The sequence below is a fragment of the Microtus oregoni genome, unplaced genomic scaffold (genome assembly GCF_018167655.1).
Source record: "Microtus oregoni isolate MIOR12 unplaced genomic scaffold, Mior012 000010F_ref0000083, whole genome shotgun sequence".
NCBI lineage: Eukaryota > Metazoa > Chordata > Mammalia > Rodentia > Cricetidae > Microtus > Microtus oregoni.
In genome coordinates this window covers 27,282,938-27,300,498 of record NW_024543069.1, presented here as the reverse complement: position 1 = coordinate 27,300,498, position 17,561 = coordinate 27,282,938, and the positions used below count along the sequence as shown (strand labels likewise).

The 17,561-nt window shown below is 41.4% G+C and overlaps 1 protein-coding gene across 2 annotated transcripts; it reads right to left on the bottom strand.

Annotated features, from left to right (window-relative positions):
* Positions 1-3,227: 3,227 nt before the first annotated feature.
* On the bottom strand, positions 3,228-17,135 carry Pcdh18 (protocadherin 18). Of its 2 annotated transcripts, none has more exons than XM_041658873.1 (4): positions 14,237-17,135; positions 13,366-13,454; positions 13,108-13,271; positions 3,228-5,158 (listed from the first exon to the last, which is right to left on the bottom strand). In XM_041658873.1, exons 1-4 carry the CDS (start codon positions 16,721-16,723, stop codon positions 4,491-4,493), a joined length of 3,408 nt encoding a protein of 1,135 aa, XP_041514807.1. In that variant the 5' UTR covers positions 16,724-17,135; the 3' UTR covers positions 3,228-4,490. The 2 variants fall into 2 exon arrangements, with proteins under 2 accessions (XP_041514807.1, XP_041514808.1); XM_041658874.1 differs by having other exon boundaries at positions 13,366-13,451.
* Between the last annotated feature and the right edge of the window lie 426 nt (positions 17,136-17,561).

The following is a 17,561-nucleotide window of genomic DNA, read 5'->3' as shown; positions in this document are numbered from 1 at the left end:
CACCTAAAAGATTGTACTTTAAAACTTAGAGTCAAAACAAAGTTTCTTTTGTTCTTGACTTTTGTGAACTTGCCTTTCTCCTAAGCTAATGGATCAAAAGGGTGAAGTTTACTGAGAGGGAAAAGTGTTAGATTTGTATTTAAGAAATATGTTAATCATACTGATAACAAGGAAAACCACTAGAAAACGCTAAAATCTAAGTGGTTATGTGAAAGCTATACTCCTGTGAAAATTTGGAGATGGGAGTTATAAATGTGGGCAGCAGGATACATTACTAAGGAGGAATACCATTAAAGAAATAAATTGAAGAGATTAAAAATCTGAGGAGGCAAACAAGAATTAAAAGCGTCTTTCAGAAGCAATAAAGAGAAATAGAAAACCATTATTTTAAAGCGCCAGAGGAGGTTGTATTCCTACAATTTTAAAAATCAGAAAGTATGGATAGCAATTTTTTATGATGTCAGTCACCCATAAAATGTTCTACCATATCCTCATATTGTGTAAAATAGAATACAATAAAGTGTCATAAATTAATGAGAACTATTTGCCACCACATTCACATTTACTCTAGGTTTGATCTATACTGTGGGCTTAGTCCCTATTAATCATTTCAGAATGTATATATTGAACTATGTTATGTCATCAATGATTTAAAAGGCAAATGAAAATATAATTCAAACAATAAAGATGTTTTAATTATATCATGCTCTATGTGACATGAAATAGTTTTGAAAATGACTCTAAGAATTGAACTATACCACAAGACTCTTCAGTGATCCGTTGACCCAAAAACATTAAACATAAATCTCAGTTTGTATAGAGATACATAAATACTTCTGTTCATCACAACTAGGGAAAACTTATCATATCCTAAGTGTTCACAATTAGGTAGATATCTTATACTTTCACAGTGTAAGATACCTTATGAAGCCAAAGCAAGTTTTGTTCTGTGATTTTAATCTGCAATTAAAAAAAAATAAACCATTTGGGGTTGGAGAAACAGCTTGGTGCTTAAAGTACTTACCAGACAAGCATAACAAATGGAGTTAGATGCCCAGAATCCACGTAGCAGGTAGCCATGGTGGACTCCTTGTAATCTTGCATGGTGAATAGATACAGGGAAGTCTTAGATCAAAATGGCTTTGCTAGCCATATCAAAGAGCTCTGGTTTCACTGAAAGACCATGCCTTTGTGAATAATGTAGAACAATGGAGGATGATTCCAGACATGAAACTCCGATCCACACATGTATTTATGAATGTGTGTCATACCCAATATGCACAATACTCAGTATGCACGTACCCAGTATGCACAATAAACACACACACACACACACACACACACACACACACACAAACACACATGCATGCATGCACACACTCAAACGCACATAACATGGAAAAAGAATTCATTCAAATTTGCTACCTTTTTCCAAATGTATACACTTTTAGAATGTTCAAAAGCTTCACATAAATCACTAAACCTTTTATAGTTTGGTTTTAATTTTTACACTGAATATTCATCACTCAACCAGAGCCACCTTGATCTTTGATTCTATGTTGCCGTGTTATTGACATATCCTGAGTTGGAACGGGGCTGTCAGGACAGAAAAGAAAGCATGCAAATTCGTTGCATACTGAGGAACACCTGCTTCACTTGTGCGAGACCATGCCAGGTTTGAGACACACTTCTCACCCATGCAATCGATTCCATATGAAATTGCTTGCTCCTCTCATAATTCACAGTTCTTTGAATTTCAATGAGACAGTAATTTCAATTGAGCATTTGAAAATTCTCTAATGTTGGTAGGAAAAGAATAAAACCAGGAAATCAAGCTGATTTGCTTTGTGTGGGTCTCCCCGTAGCTTCAGTTAGACAAGAGGAGCTTTAATTATTACAGATTAGTAGGTGGTGAGTGTGACTCACAGAAGACAGGAGAAGGGATGCAAATGATCAACAGAGCTTTAAGCCACAGTCTGTTAAGTACTAAGAAAAGAAAGAGTGAAGAATAAACCACGACGTGAGTGACCTGTGAAAAGTTGGAGTACATCCCAACTTTCTATAGGCACTGGTTACAGTGAAGATCTGGGAAGCAGCATGCTAGATGTCACGTTATATTTCTTGGAGGACAATTTCCTTGGTGGACGATTGCGATTGAATAATATTGAAAGGAATCCGCTGAGGCCAATGGAAATTAGGAATAATAAATGAGAAAGACATCCTTAATTACGAATTTGTTTGTTTTAAGCCAATGCAGAGCGTAGAACTAGGAGTAACTAGGAGATAAAAATAAATAAGATCTGAGACAATGGTAAATGCACATGACATCCTAGTATTTGTGAAAATATTCCTGGGGAAAGGAATGTGAGAAATAGTCTGAAATCATGCACTGACACTCCCTTAATCTGTAGGCATGGGTAGCAAGATTAACCAGAGAAGCCAGGAGAACCCAGTGGTTGGAGACATGAAATGCCTTGTGTGGGGATACTGTGTTTTATTTATTTCACATTATTCAAAATCTCTACTTCCAGCTTTGCTCCTTTCAATTACTGCCGGTGTTATGAATTAAGAGCAGTGAAGTTAGAAAGTCTTTCTTAATGATCGTATGTAGTGAAGGAAAGTGGTACTGAATGGGAAAATGCATTTAAATGAGCTTAGCATTAGTGTGTGGGATCTACTGAAAAATAAACAGAAAATTTGCCTGTAGCTGCAGTACCAGCAATTGAGACAGATGTGCCTTTTGGAAGAGATAATACATTCTATTTAATGTGGGACTCCTGTGAGAATTTAAGTACCTTAGTTTTCGGCATTCTGGGGTTGTCTCAGTTAGATAACGTGGCAGTCCCTGTTGAGAAACCAAGGTGGGTATTTTAGCCTCTTGAAAAGCTTGTGAGGCTATCCTTGTTTCTTCTTGCTCAACTTAGTATGGCACGTTCGGAGAAAGGCTTCTGTAACTAGAGTAATATTAAAGCTGTTAATATTTGTGTTTCCGTTTACATTCCACATACATTTAGATTGCATAATGCAGAAAAACCCAATCAATTATTTTCATTCCTCTGACCCTTCTCTGTCTCATTTCATCTTCAGTGTCTTCCAAGCCTCTTGGCTATTCCCTTTCTGTCATTTGATGCCCAATGCTGAATCCCCCCTCAGGGAGAGTTTTGAGCACACAAAGTATTTAAAACATCAGAGCAGGAGTCTGACTCATAGACTTAGTTTTGCTTTAATTTTCCTTTTATTTTCACTGACAGTAAAATTTTCAGGAGAGTACAATCAAGATAGTGTATTAATAGAAATAACATTCATAGAAGCTTGAACATAAACGATAATAGTCATAATAAGGATCTTGAGTACCAAGGCATTCCACACAGAAGATAACAGCACAATAAATAAAGTTTTCATCTGTCACACGATAAATCAAACAAAATTGCAGTAACCAAAACATGACTTTATAAATGTTCATATGCTAAAAATACAAGCAAATCCATAAAAGCATGCACAAGAGACAAAAGCTAAACATGAATAATTATAGCCAAAAAAGACAATGCAGTCGATACAAATGTTCAAGTACTATGAGAAAAGAGGGAGAGATTCAAACAGGAATTTCAGATAAATCAATTATGTTTACTAACCTGGGTGGGGCAGGGGCATAGTACTGACTTATCTGTCTTTGTTTATTAACACTCCTTGCTGGTAGAATACATAATGTATTCATTTAGAGTACATATTCTACTTCATTAAATCATATTTCATATGCCAAGGTTTAAATCAGATTCGCTGTTTAGTTTAAATTGCAAGCAGACATTTTCCTGCTGGTAAAATATTCTCAAGACCAAGCTCATCACTGCTAGGAAGAAGTCCCATGTCACTGCGTTCCCACAGGTACCGCAGGATGGTTCTAGGTCTAAATTTTTTTTTTATGCCATTCCTCCATTTTGCTGTGAGAAGTGATCTATCATAGCTAACAGAATGCAGTGAGAATGTTAATCATAATATTGTTTACTATTTTTCTACTATTTTTTAATATATTTCTAACAATGCTTAATTTTTCTGTAAATATTGAAAAGGAGTTCCATCGCTTAATGAAACTAAGAATTGCCTAATGCATCAGTGGGGTTGTTCATACAGCATAATAATTCTGCCCCAGTTTAACTAATCTAAGCAGTACCTTTGGTTGAAAAGGATATAAATTCAAATAGTGGCTAGTTTCTGCATGATTAGGAAAACATGTTTGTCATGGGAGTAAAAAAATAAAATTTGTCTGTTAAATTACACATAAATATAAGGTACAAATGTATTTTTAAAATACAGATTAAAATAATCACACTTGAATCGTGTACATACGAAAATACAGTATTTAATATTCAATATACACAGACACATTTATGATAAATGCAACTATTTGGCAACGCCAGTTTTTTTTTTTTTCGGGGTTTTTTCTGTCCCCTACTTCCACACACATGGAAACACAAAGGCTCCGCTAAAGTCCCCTAACTCTGGCGGACATCCTGAAGCAGTTTGTTGATCTCAGCCACCAACTCACTGGCATCCATGAGTTCGTGTTTCCCATCACTAAGATGGTTGAGCACATTGTCAAAATCATCTTCCTCATAGTTTTCAGGGATCTCCTCCATGGCTGGCAGCCACTTGGAAGAAGGCTGCACACTGGAGTGAGTCCCCAGAGAGGTTCCAGAGCTGCTGGTGGGGTTCTGAAAATGTGTGCTGGCTGCCCAAGCCGCAACCCCTTGTGGGTAACCTCCAGTTTTGGCCTGTGCTGGACCCTTCCGACGTTCCAGGGAGTTGGACCGGTCCACTTCGCCGCATTCAGAATAGGTATCTAGGGATGCAGGGAGGAGGCGCTGAAACACACTGCTCATTTCTGAGAGCAGGGATGATGTGCTGGAGTCCCCCGAGTCCTCATCACTGGGGGAGTCCTTCCCAAAGGTGGAAAAGCTCTTTTTTTTCTCCCCAGATTCTGCAGGCTGGCTGTCATCATCGAGGCCCTGGTGCGAGAGCTGCTGCTGAGGCTGCGCTGGGAATTCTTCTCCGGGGATGAACATGTTGCTTCTGTAGTCTGAGGATGGCGAGGGCAGCGGGGGCATCCAGCACTGGTCAGAGTGGCCCAGGACCCTGCACTCCTCTGTGCACAGCCTCATTGCTAGGAACAAACAAAGCAATGAGGGTCTGTTAGTATGCAGGGCAACACTCCAAGTCGTGGGGAATGCCATTTTATTCTTAGAGTAGAAAGAGAAGGTTTTGTACTATCGCCATGATGCTAGCCTGTGATTGCACACATTACATAGACTACAGTTAATTTTCATGTGTATGTTGGCTTTATGGACCAGTTACCATACTTGCTGTTATATCCCTCCACATATTTAAAGGAAGAAAGTAATTATTTTTGGTAGTCTACTTTGAACATAAGAAATCATATCATTATGTATACATTATTTATACATATTATTTGAACATAGAAATGAGACTGTGTATATTGTCTGCGTCACATCCTGATGGAAGATAGGAGAACAGGCCTGGTATTGTTGCTCATTCAAGTATAAACATGGCCAAAAGAGTCAAGGCCTGGGTGACCAAATAAAAGATGAACATAAGCCTGAGTGGTGGTGGTACAGGTCTTTAATCCCAGCACTTGGAGGCAGAGGCAGGTGGATCTCTGTGAGTTCAAGGCCAGCCTGGTCTACAGAGCTCGTTCCAGGATGAATAAGGCTGTTAAACAGAGAAACCCTCTAAGAAAGAAAGGAAGGAAGGAAGGAAGGAAGGAAGGAAGGAAGGAAAGAAGGAAGGAAAAAAGAAAGAAAGGAAGGAAGGAAGGAAGGAAGGAAAATGAGCATGGGCTGTACAATGACAACAGCAAGAAATTGATTTTAAGGTGAGATCTTTTGTTGAAATATCACCAGGTGATCTCTCCAATGCATCTTCCACTAATTTTCTTTATAAGAACTCTCCACCTGTTTTTTTATTTAAATGGAGACACTAATATGGTTCTCTGGTTACCATCTCCATTGTATCAGTCTCTCTTAAGGGTTTTCTCTTTGTTTGGTTGATTGATTGGTGGGTTTTTCTAGACAGGGTTTCTCTGTAGCTTTAGAGCCTGTCTGGAACTTGCTCTGCAGACCAGGCTGTTCTCGAACTCACAGAGATCCACCTGACTCTGTTCTCATGTGCTGGGATTAAAGACATGAGTCACCACTGCCCAGCCTTCTCTTAGGGTTTTATACATTTTTTTTTTACTGGCCAGTTACTTAAAATAGCAATGCAAGATGTTCTTAATTATTACCTTAGGTATCCTGAGTTGGCCCTTATAAGGTCTTTATTTCAAGGTTTGAAATACATTAGTATTTAATTACATGGAAAAGTCATCGAAAGCTGAAGACCATGAAAAGCACATTCTTTAACTCTCACATATGCTCCAGTTACCTGGTGGGCTGTGAGTGGTCACAATCCTAGAAAATGCTACAAATGAGAAAAGCAGAAAAATATAGAGCAGGTATAAACTGCATAAAACCTAAGATATGTAAGAATATGCAAACATGTATTCCATAGAACTACCACTTCTTTCAGAGGAAAACTTGATCTTTCAACGTTTTTACATTTTAAGACAAAGGACAGAATTTCAGAAAATGTAAAGTTGCCCTCATATCTAAAAGAAAGCAGATGGACGCGAGCCATAGGGACATGGTCGACACTGACTTTATTGCGCTAACTACTGAGAGCGGATTTCCAGCTTGGTCAGTGTTGAAATTATGACAGCCACGCTGCTTACGAGGGGAAGCAAATCACCTACTATGTGCATAATGCCTTCTCTACAGGCTGGGAGAAGAGCTGTATAGAGATTGTAGTCACACTAGTTTCTGGATGAAAAGTGAGCAGAAAAGGATATATAATGATCTCCCTTAACTACATGGAAGTCACTGTTCTTTATCACTCATCTTCATGCTAATTCTGGTCTTTTTTTTAAATTTATTTAATAAAAATTTCCACTTCCTCCCATCCTCCAATTTCCCTTCTACTCTCCCCCCTCCTCCCCCTCCCCCTCGCTCTCCAGTCCTAAGAGAAGTCAGGGTGCCCTGACTTGTGGGAAGTCCAAGGCCCTCCCCCCTCCACCCAGGTCTAGGAAGGTAAGCATCCAAACAGACTAGGCTCCCAAAAAGCCAGTACATGCAGTAGAATCAAAACCCGATGATGTCATTATCATTGGCTTCTCAGTCTGCCCTCATTGTCAGCCACATTCAGAGAGTCCGGTTTGATCACCTGCTCATTCAGACCCAGCCCAGCTGGACCTCCATTCTTAATAGAAACAGGAAAAGGTGAGGAACAAAACTGAAAACAAGTGCAGTAAGAGAAGGAGCCAGATGATATGAATCCAAAAATTGTAAAGTGTGAAAAGAACACTGGGAAAAGAATAAGAATCGAGGCAGGGAACCTTTGTCTTAGAAAACTTTTTGGGAAGATTCAACTGAACAAACCAGAGGGATTTGAACAAAAATCACAGGTTGCAATGACCAATTTTGGGTACTATGCCACTTGGAAGTGTTTGTCAACTCATATTCTAATCCATTCAGTGGAGAAAAGAGTAAAGAAATTGAAAAGCAGCTGATATAAACAGCACCTAGGTTTCCTCAGCAGAGAACTTTCACCATGGCGATGTCCCCACTCCCAACCCTTGCTTCGTCCTCTCAATCTCTCACAAGAAACAAACAAGACCTGTGTATATTGTCTGCCTCCCTTCTGGATGGAAGAAAGGCTAACAGAGTCTTCTGTATTGTTCTGGCCCTCAACTCTGGGTCTTTAGGCTTGGGAAGAATTTCTTTGCAGTACTGCCTCATTTGGCTCTTTAATAAGGACTAAAATTACCTGGGATTCTGAGATCTTGACCAAACACAAGCTGTCTCAAAACCTGAACACAATGAGCCTGTAGGTAACAAGGTACTATACCAATTTGACCCATGTTACTAACACAACCCTCTCAGGAGTGGTTGTTAGGCAGTGAATGATATTTATAGCACAATAGATTAGTGAACATTTAATTATGCAATAATTAATTGACTGGAGAGATTTGCCAGTGGTTAGAGCACTTGCTGCACAATTGCAAGGACCAGATTTAGCATCCTCAGAACCTATGGACATGCCTAGTGGATGTGGCAGTTCACCTATAACTCCTACCTTGGGCAGTGGAGACAAGTTATCTCCAGAACATGCTAGCTAACTAGACTACTGACATCCAAGAACTCTGGGTTTGGTTGTAAGGTTCTGCCCCATTGAATAGGATGGAAGAGCTATTGAGGATGATTGCAGGCATTATCCACACGTATGGGTATCCCCCCCACCACCACAGGCACACATATCACACAAATATGCCCACATATGTACAAACATACATAGACTCAAATGTACACCACACACATCCTAATGAAAATGGGGGAGACAAGAGAAATTATGGAGGCAGACTGATGGAAAGGGTAGCAAAAATGAGGCCGTGGGAAAGAAAGGTGGAGAATGAAAGGGAAAGGGGGCTGTTGAGAGGAGCAAAGGAAAGATGTTCAGTGTTATAGGTGTTCAAATTTACCCCTAACTCTTGAGTTCAGCCACTGGACACTGCATGCATGGCTCGGTGCTGCAAATGTTCCATCCCATATGCAAGGATCTAGAGAAGCTGAGCGAGCAATGGCCATCTTCTCTGCCATCCTTGGGAATATTTGAAAGCTCTCTTGAAGGATAGCTCTTATGGTGATAGCGACAGGTGAAAACAGATGGTCTCCTGCACCACGATATGACTGTGGATTTTATCAATGTCCTGTACCTTACATGTGTGGCGGGAAGCAGTGCAGTGAGCATAAAAGAGAACTTCAGTCAGGCCATTAACTCTCAAGTAACAAGTAGGTCATCCTTGAAAACCCCATCAAATATGGGCCATTTCAGTGCCTGGCTGTCAAAAGGGCTACGACCTAGTTCTGAGCTGCATATCACAGAGGCTATCAGAGACACCCAGGCAAAGCGGCAAGCGAGATGACGCCTGGAATACGTTGAGAAAGAAAAAGGAGTGGATGTGAACACGGGTACCTCAGAAGACGGAACAAAGTTGAAAGTAATATGTGAGCAGCATTAGGTGCACAAAGCCAGGGAAGGGCAGCTTTTCATATAGGAAGTGCAGTGTGTACAAAAGAAAAGAAGCCTCTCTGCCCACTGTAAAGGATTCAAAACGGACATGATTGAGATTAGGCCGAGAGTGCATTTTAGTGGACTTGCAATACAAAGATAATAGTTGTGTTTAGTGTTGCTGAGCAACGAGAGTCAGGGTTTGACTTTGAGACAAGAAAAAAAATGGTTTAAAATGTTCTGAAAACATTGTGAAACTGTACGGAGTAAACATTTGACAGTGGGAGGAGGCAAGAGACGTGAAATAGCAGCACACCCATTGGAACAATAAACCAGCCATGGGAGGAAGGCCAGGAGCCAGCGAAAACACCTGCTAGAAGAGCAGAGTACAATAATGACAAATGAGTATTTGAAGTACTCACAGATGAAAGATGATGACAAGTGGAAGAGACGGAATCAGGAGAAGTAGAAAAAAGACTAGGCAGGGGAGCCTTTACAAACCATCTATGTGGTATAGCATACGCTGGGAACATGGAAGCATTGTGCACACATGCTTAGTGTTAGAGTTCAAAGTTGAATGAGGAAAAAAGAAAAGAGTTGACGAACATGAGCCAACGGACAAAAATGCATGTTTGTTTAGCTGCTCAAAAAAAGTACATTTGTGTGGGAATTGGAAGAATGAATGACCAGAAATGACCCTGTTGGCAAGCCATGCAGCGCAACACAATCTATATTTGTTCACAAATCAATGCAGGAAAACAGTTGGAATGAGATACTCCAGTCCTAAAAATATACATACTTTAGAAAATTGTGCTGATCTCTGTTAATAAGATTCAGATGTGGACCAACATTTTTTCCCTGCTCGGGGTATTTCCTGGCTAGATACTTCTGAAAACCACAAGTTTTACAAACTAACGTGCCTGCAGAATCCCCAGAATAAACAGGAAAGTAGGATCTCGGCACAGTGTCACCTGAATGATGATCATGGTTCAAAGATGGTTATCTCTGTGGACACTTAGCATGCACTGCAATCTGTGCTGGTAAAACATGGACATAATGGCAGCCCACCAATCACTGCTCGTTTCCCAGTTCTCTGTAACTTGAGAATAGCTCATCCACATGTAGAAGCAGGAAGCAACTGAGACAGGAATGTGTGTCTTTTGACATACTTGATTAAAAACACACATACATGCACAAAGTCTGTGATTTTGGACAACTATGTGACAATGATGGAGATTTAAATACTTAATATTTAAGACTGACTGTTTTCTATAGTTACCTACAGTTAACCCATTCTCTTTGATCCTTAATATTTATTACTAGTATTTAAATCATTACTGAGCTAAAGTACTAGATAATTCTCCTGCCGTGAGCATATGGAAAGATGATAACTTTGGAAATATAGGAAAAAGGGAAAGATGACTGGCTCTGTTTTTTGCATTTTCTTGTTGTTGTTGTTTTTGTTTTTTTCTAAAAGATAACCCAGATAAGAAGCATTGCGAAGAGAGAAGGCACAGTTTTGACTTGTGTGGCATTCTTGGTTCGCTTCCCAGAATTGCAGGTAATGAAGGAGTAAATAAATGCCTGGGTACATAGATAATACACTAACAGTTAACTATTCAAATTATGTGATTTTAGAATTTAAAAAGACATCAGATGTTGTTTAGGTCTACAAATGGGACAGTTATTTTTTCTGGAATTATTTATTTTTATTCTCCATTTTATTGCCAAGATAAATTAAAATTTCAATAAGTGAACCGAAGCATCATTTAAAATATCTTTACAGTATTGATATGATCATGTGTTCCTGTTTAGGAAATAATCTAATCTGAGAAATTCTGCTATTCTTTTCTAGGGCTTTGTCAGCATCATAATATGACAGAATCATAGAAATTCAGTGACCTACGTCATTATATAAACCAGAAAAATAAAACTAATTCTCTTTGAGTGTGGTGTCTTGGGGCATATTTGTTCCTTTAGATACTTCAGAGATTTGTCTCCAAATTGGTCTAAAGAATCTACAAATTTAAAATAAAAGATTCTATGGGTGACTGTGCAAATAAAGGTTGCCATGCAACAGTGTGTTTCAATTCAACTAGACATCCTTCCTATACATTTGTCTAGCCAGAGAAAAGGTATCTATCATTGTAATAACTCAACTGAATGAACAACACTTAGTGGTTGCAGAGAGGCTGGTATAAAGGATACTAAAGCAAACATGGGTCTAGGGAGATGGCTCAGTGGTAAGAGCACTGCCGAATAAACAAGAAGATCTGGCTCAGCAACATGTACAAGCCAGGTATGGCTGCCTGTGCCTCTAACGCTGGCAGTAGAAGCAAAAGACAGGTGTCCTGGAAGCTTGCTGGTAAACTGAATAGCTGTATCCAAAGCCTCTGAATGGGGCATGTTCTCCCAAGGCAACAGGCAAAGAGAAACATAGAAGATATCCACTGTCATCAGCCCTCTACATGGACACACATGGGTAAACACACAAGCGCATGTATGTGCATGCACACATACAGAGAGAAAGAGAGACAGAGAGAAAGAGAGGGAAGAAACAAGCTAGACCTTTTATTTAAACAAAAACACTTGTTATCTAAGTAAGTCATGGATTCGTGGTTAGAGGCGTGGAAAATGATTCATATCTCAATCACCATCTCATCCTCACCAGGCACAGCCTGCCTGCCTGAGATACATTATTGTAACCTTCATAAGCTTCCAGGTTTCAAAGCTGAAAACACACATGAACACAAATGTCATTGCCATCACCACAACTAACTCCAAAGAGCATAACATCAATGTTTTCAAAACGATAAGAGCTTATTCACTGACATGTGTAGAAAGTCAACAACCATCAGTATAGCTAACTCCAGTGTCAAAGCCTGGAATGGCAGGTTAAAAGACACCATATGAACCCAGAGCAGCCTGAGTCCAGAGGACACCTTGGACAGAGCTGGGAAGAACTCTGCCACTGATTAGCTAGTCCTACCATGATTCCTATAGCTCATGAGAGCTTAAATTCTATTTATTGAATCTCCTAAAGTGATTGGTAAACTCACTTATATTTTCTATACTCCTTTATCCAAAATAAAAACAAAAAAAAAATTCACGTTAGACAGAAATAAGATGGAAGTAAACTATTGCTCTTTTTCTCTGTGTGTATTGTTAAATGACAGTCATTTGATTGACAGACAGTGGATTTATACATGTGGCTAGGCAGCGGAAAACATCTGTGTTCCTGAGAGCTGATTTCTTACTGCAGCCCTTAGCAACAGAACGGCTACTGATATTCTCAGTATTTACCCAGCTGGATCAGCGTTTCTGCTGCACCTAGAGGTAACAGTCACGAAGGAAAAATTGGTTCAAAACTTAATGGCCTCTCCTCTACCTGACTGTGTGCTTTATAAATCCCCCTCTGGGCTTGTTTTCCTCCTCCGTTGCTGTACAGACTCCAAATGAGAAGTGGCATAAAATATGCTCCCCTCCCCACCTACAAAGGTACATTCCTTCACCTATTTTTAGTGCCTAAAGTATACCCTTTCCAGGGTATTTTAGTCTCTGATTTGGTGAGTTGGTTCCCATCACAGGAAATGCATCCTCCAAATTACAGTCCAGTTCACCACTGTTCACAAAACAGGCTGTCTGAACACAAACAGCCACCCAGTAATTTTCTAGAGTTGCTCGGGAGTGCCCTATGTCACTGCAGGATAGGACAAAAAGAGAAGGGTAGCAGTTTGCTTTTCTTCCATGCTCTTACTCCTTCCTTTATGAAGCCCTCATATTTGCTCCTTCTCTACCAGCTGCCTATTGTGGATTTTGAGAAGAAAATACTGTAACTGTCTCATGCTTGTTCACTGTTAATAGTGTGCAGATGACACCCACTTTAGTGAGAAGGCTAAAGACAGCAGAAGCAGCAGCATGGGAGAAGCTGTCCATCATCCTGGGGTTGTGGTAGCTGTGAAAATAAAGATTTAGCTATCATTTTCCTCTTACCTGCTGGGATTCTTCCATCCGTGAGAAAGAGGTCATTGAATCCTTCTCCCAGCAGCCTATCTATTGGAGAATCTCGCCCCAAATCATAATCACTGTCTCCTGCTTCGCTGTCCCCACGACCACTGTCTTTCAAGCTGAATTTATCCATGTCTTGAAGGGCATATCTAGAAAGATCAGTGAAACCATAAAACACAATTTTATGCTTCAGCATTTAAGTTAACTTGAGACATAACAGCTCAGACAAAGGATAATTCATACCTATAGCTCCTGGAATACTTGTTTCCACGAAAACTTGGCCTTGGCTGATATTGCCCCTGATGAAGCATGGAGAGAAGCTGGGAAACCTGCTGGAAACCAAAGAGACAGAGCTGATTTCTGAAGAGTGTGCGTGTATGGGGGGGAATGCTCAAGCATTCACAAGGGAAAAGGAGAGGCTTGTTATTACATGCCAAGCTCACAATTTCTGTATGTCAGTGATTTACATATGTTAGACCGTGCAGAAAGTGCAGCCAGCCGGGAAACACAGCTAAAATATATTGCAGGGAGAGCTGGATAATCTCAAAACACAGATGAATTGCTCATTCTTGAAACGCTTGCTTTTAAATAGCTGCCTTCTTTTACAGTTCAGATAAAATGGTCAGACACTAAAAAAAAAAAAATACTCAAAAAAATCCAGTAAAATACACTGCTAACCTACCTCATTAAAACAATGCCAGAAAACCATGTAAAGTTTTACAAGGACAGCATGCATGGGAATGAGATTCTGAAGGCCCAGGATCTTGACTTTTTTTAGGAGAGATTTTAACAAAGAGACTAAGTGGGTACCTTTATTTTTTATTTTTTTAACTTCCCAACATCTTACTCTGAGAAGTGAAGGAATTCGTAGAGAGTCCTGTGTGAGTTTCATATTTATCCCCTAACATCACACATATTACATGCAAAGTGAATTATTTATTAAAAATAGAAGAGTATGACAAAGGGCATATTTGAGATAGAGACACACTGTGAACTGAGTCCTGTGGGAACTGGATATTGCTACTTATCAACGACAGTCTTAAAAGTGTGCTTACTGCTCAGCCTGTGAGCATTCACAGCTGACTGTGCTGGGCAATGTAGTCTATGTTCTTACCTCAACAGCAGGGGTGGCGTGGGTAAGTTCTAGTGAGAAATTCTCTGGCACGTGGTTTGATGAGATGGTCACCAAACTGTTGAGTGACTGGTGACTGTTCTGACTCTGGCGGCTGCCCATCTGCCCCCTTTCCAAGGTTGGAGAGGAAGATGGAGAGGATCTGTGATGAGATCTGATGGGCAGGGTGCCATTGATGGTGGGTACCAGTGTAATGTCTCCTTTGTGAATCTGTCTGGATGGCCTTTTGGGGTGATGCTGGTAAGTGGATTCTGCCACCCTGCAGTTGTAGGATCTGGTGTCTTTCTTTTCTCGGTTACACCTCGTCGCAAAGAGTACCATAATGACCAGTAACACTGCACAGATTGCTCCTAAGGAAATAATGATGATCATGGACACATCCAAGGATGCTTGGCTGACAGAGGTCATGGCTGTGCTGGTCACAGATTCTGCGTAGTCGAAGATCATGCACTTTAGAAGGACTTTAGTGTGAAGGGGAGGATTGCCTTTGTCCTGGATGATAACAGAGAGTGCCCATTCCGTGGAGGGAAGGGATTCCATGCTGACATTGGTGTGAATGTCACATGATCTGGGATCCATGATGAAGATGTTCTCCTCGTTACCTGCTACTATGGAACAGCTGAGTTCAGCATTTGCACCGGAGTCTCTGTCAACCGCCCTTATTCTTGTGACGTGAAAGCCACTTTCAGCTCCCTTGGGGATGGAGATTTCTGCAGTATTATTGTGCATGGCCGGCCCTATCACCGCAGGGATGTTGTCGTTCTCATCAATGATGGTCAGAACGACGGTGGTGTTGCTTGCAAGCTGCTTCTGGCTGCCTCCATCCCTTGCCTCCACCACAAAAGTGATCTGGCTTACTTCTTCATGATCAAAGATCCTGAGGGCGTAGATGGCACCATTAGATGGGTCAACGGTTACATATGTGGTAATGGAACTTCCCAAGACAAAACTCTCCAAAATGGTGTATGTCACATGTCCATTTTCACCGAGATCTGGATCTGTGGCTGTCACCGTGGTGATATAGGCCCCTGGTGAGTTATTCTCAGAGATGGCAAATTCATATCGGCTCCTCTGGAAGCGAGGTGGATTGTCGTTTATGTCATTGATTTGAACAGTAAAATGTTTCACTGAAGAGAGGCTGGGTGTGCCCCTGTCCTCAGCAATGACAGTCAAACTATATTCAGATCTCTTCTCTCTATCCAGCGTGGCATTGGTCAAGATTAAGTAGTTGTTTTCATAGGATTTCTGAAGTTTAAAATGTCCATGCCCGTGAAGCTTACAGATTATTTCTCCATTCAGCCCAGAATCCTTGTCTTGAACTCGGACAATGGCAACAAATGTATCAATGGGATCCCCTTCTAAAACATAAGATACTTCTTCTTTTCCAGGGGGCATAAGGTTTATGCTAATTTCAGGTTTATTGTCATTGACATCCACAACCTTAATTATAATTTTGCAATGAGCAGGAATGGAATTGGGACCCAAATCTTGGGCTTGAACATCAATCTCATAGGACTTGGTGACCTCATAATCCACTGGTTTGAAAAGAGTCAGATGTCCCCTTTCTGAGTCAATCTTAAAAGTCTCTATAATTTTGGGAGCCACATGACTGCTGAAAGAATATACAATTTTCCCATTAGCGCCCTCATCTGGATCGGTGGCATTTAGATCCAGGAGCAAGGTTCCAACTGGGGAGTTTTCTAAGAGTTGTATTGTGTAAGAGGGCTGTTCAAAGGCAGGGCTGTTGTCGTTGGAATCCGAAATACTGATTTTCAGAATGGAGGAGCCAGACCTCTGGGGCACTCCCATGTCGGAGGCCATGAGCTGAAGTTCGTAGCTTGCCTTCAGCTCGCGATCCAACTCCCTCACCACTATGAGTTCAGCGTATTTGGCCCCATCTGTCCTGGTCCGCACCTCGATATTGAAAAAATCATTTGCAGAGAGCGAGTAGGTGTGGAGGGAATTTTCCCCAACATCTGGGTCGAACGCACTGTCCAACGGGATTCGAGTCCCGACTGCCGCGCTCTCCGATATCTCAATGGGAATGACGGGTCTTGAGAATTGAGGGGAATTGTCATTAATGTCCAACACGTCCACTTCAATATGGAACAGCTGCAAATGCTCGGTCGGCAGAGTGAGCACATCAAACTCTATCGAACAGTTCAAGTTTTTTTGGCATAGTTGCTCGCGGTCGATTTTAGCCCCTATGCTGATTTCTCCGGTATTCTCATTTACCACCAGGAGAGGAGAATTCCCCCTTGGCATGGCTCGAAATCGAACGGCTGAAGGGTTCGGTAGCTTCAATAAAACGTCAGCTACATCTTCTGATAGTCTAGCAATTACCGATCCGACCCTCTGCTCCTCATAAATCCTGTATTTCAGATTCTTACCCAAGACATCGTAGCTGAAAAACGCCATCACAAGTGCAAATGCGAGTCTAAAGTGCATTTTAATATTCATTTGGTGCATTGGTCGGGTCCTATATTCCGTTCCCAGGGCGAGTTAAATCAGCCCGGCAATCCCAGCAACTTCCTCCCCGCCACTCAGAGCTCTAAGCCACATCAGGTCTCTGAGACTTGAAAGCGACTCTTAATCACACAGCAATTAGCAGCTCACAAACTTCAGTTTTCATACACACCGTGTGGCGACTTCCGGACGAGAGCGTGAAGTCCTCTCCTGGTGGGGGTGGCCGCCAGTCCTCCCGGCTGGGAGCAGCGTGTCACCTCGGCCTGGCTCCCCGCGTGGACTCCGTCCCCATCTATTGCAGGGTGCTGGCGGAGTCTGCAGTGTGTCTTTCCCGGGCGATTCTTGATTTTTTTTTTCTTTTTTTCCTTTCCTTTTCTCTGCTCGACTGCAGACTAAACACCCGTGATTGCTGACTCCAGTCTGAAAAATCTCTACAACTTCACTTCAACTCAGACAAAGCTCTTTGCCTGGCGTGTGTTGAATCGCTTCCAGCCAATCAGCGAGCTTCCAAATCCGAAGCTGCTGGAGTCACCGGAGCGAGGGAGGGCGCGCGTGGAGGGTGGGAGAGGGAGGGTGTCGGGCGCGGGCTAGGGACTGGCGGGGGACGCGGGAGCGCGGCCGGGGGTGGGCTGCAGTCCTCCCCGCCCCTCCTCCATCCTCCATCTACTTTCTTCAAGCGTGCCGCGACAAAGGGGAGACAAATTACAGCAGGAAAGGAAAAGAAAGAAAAAGAAAAAAAGAGAGAGAAGAAAAGAAAGAAAGAAAGAAAAAGGCAGGGAAAAAAGAGAAAAAAGAAAGCAGGAAAAAACTTTAAATCAACTTCTGGTCGCCTGTATTTATA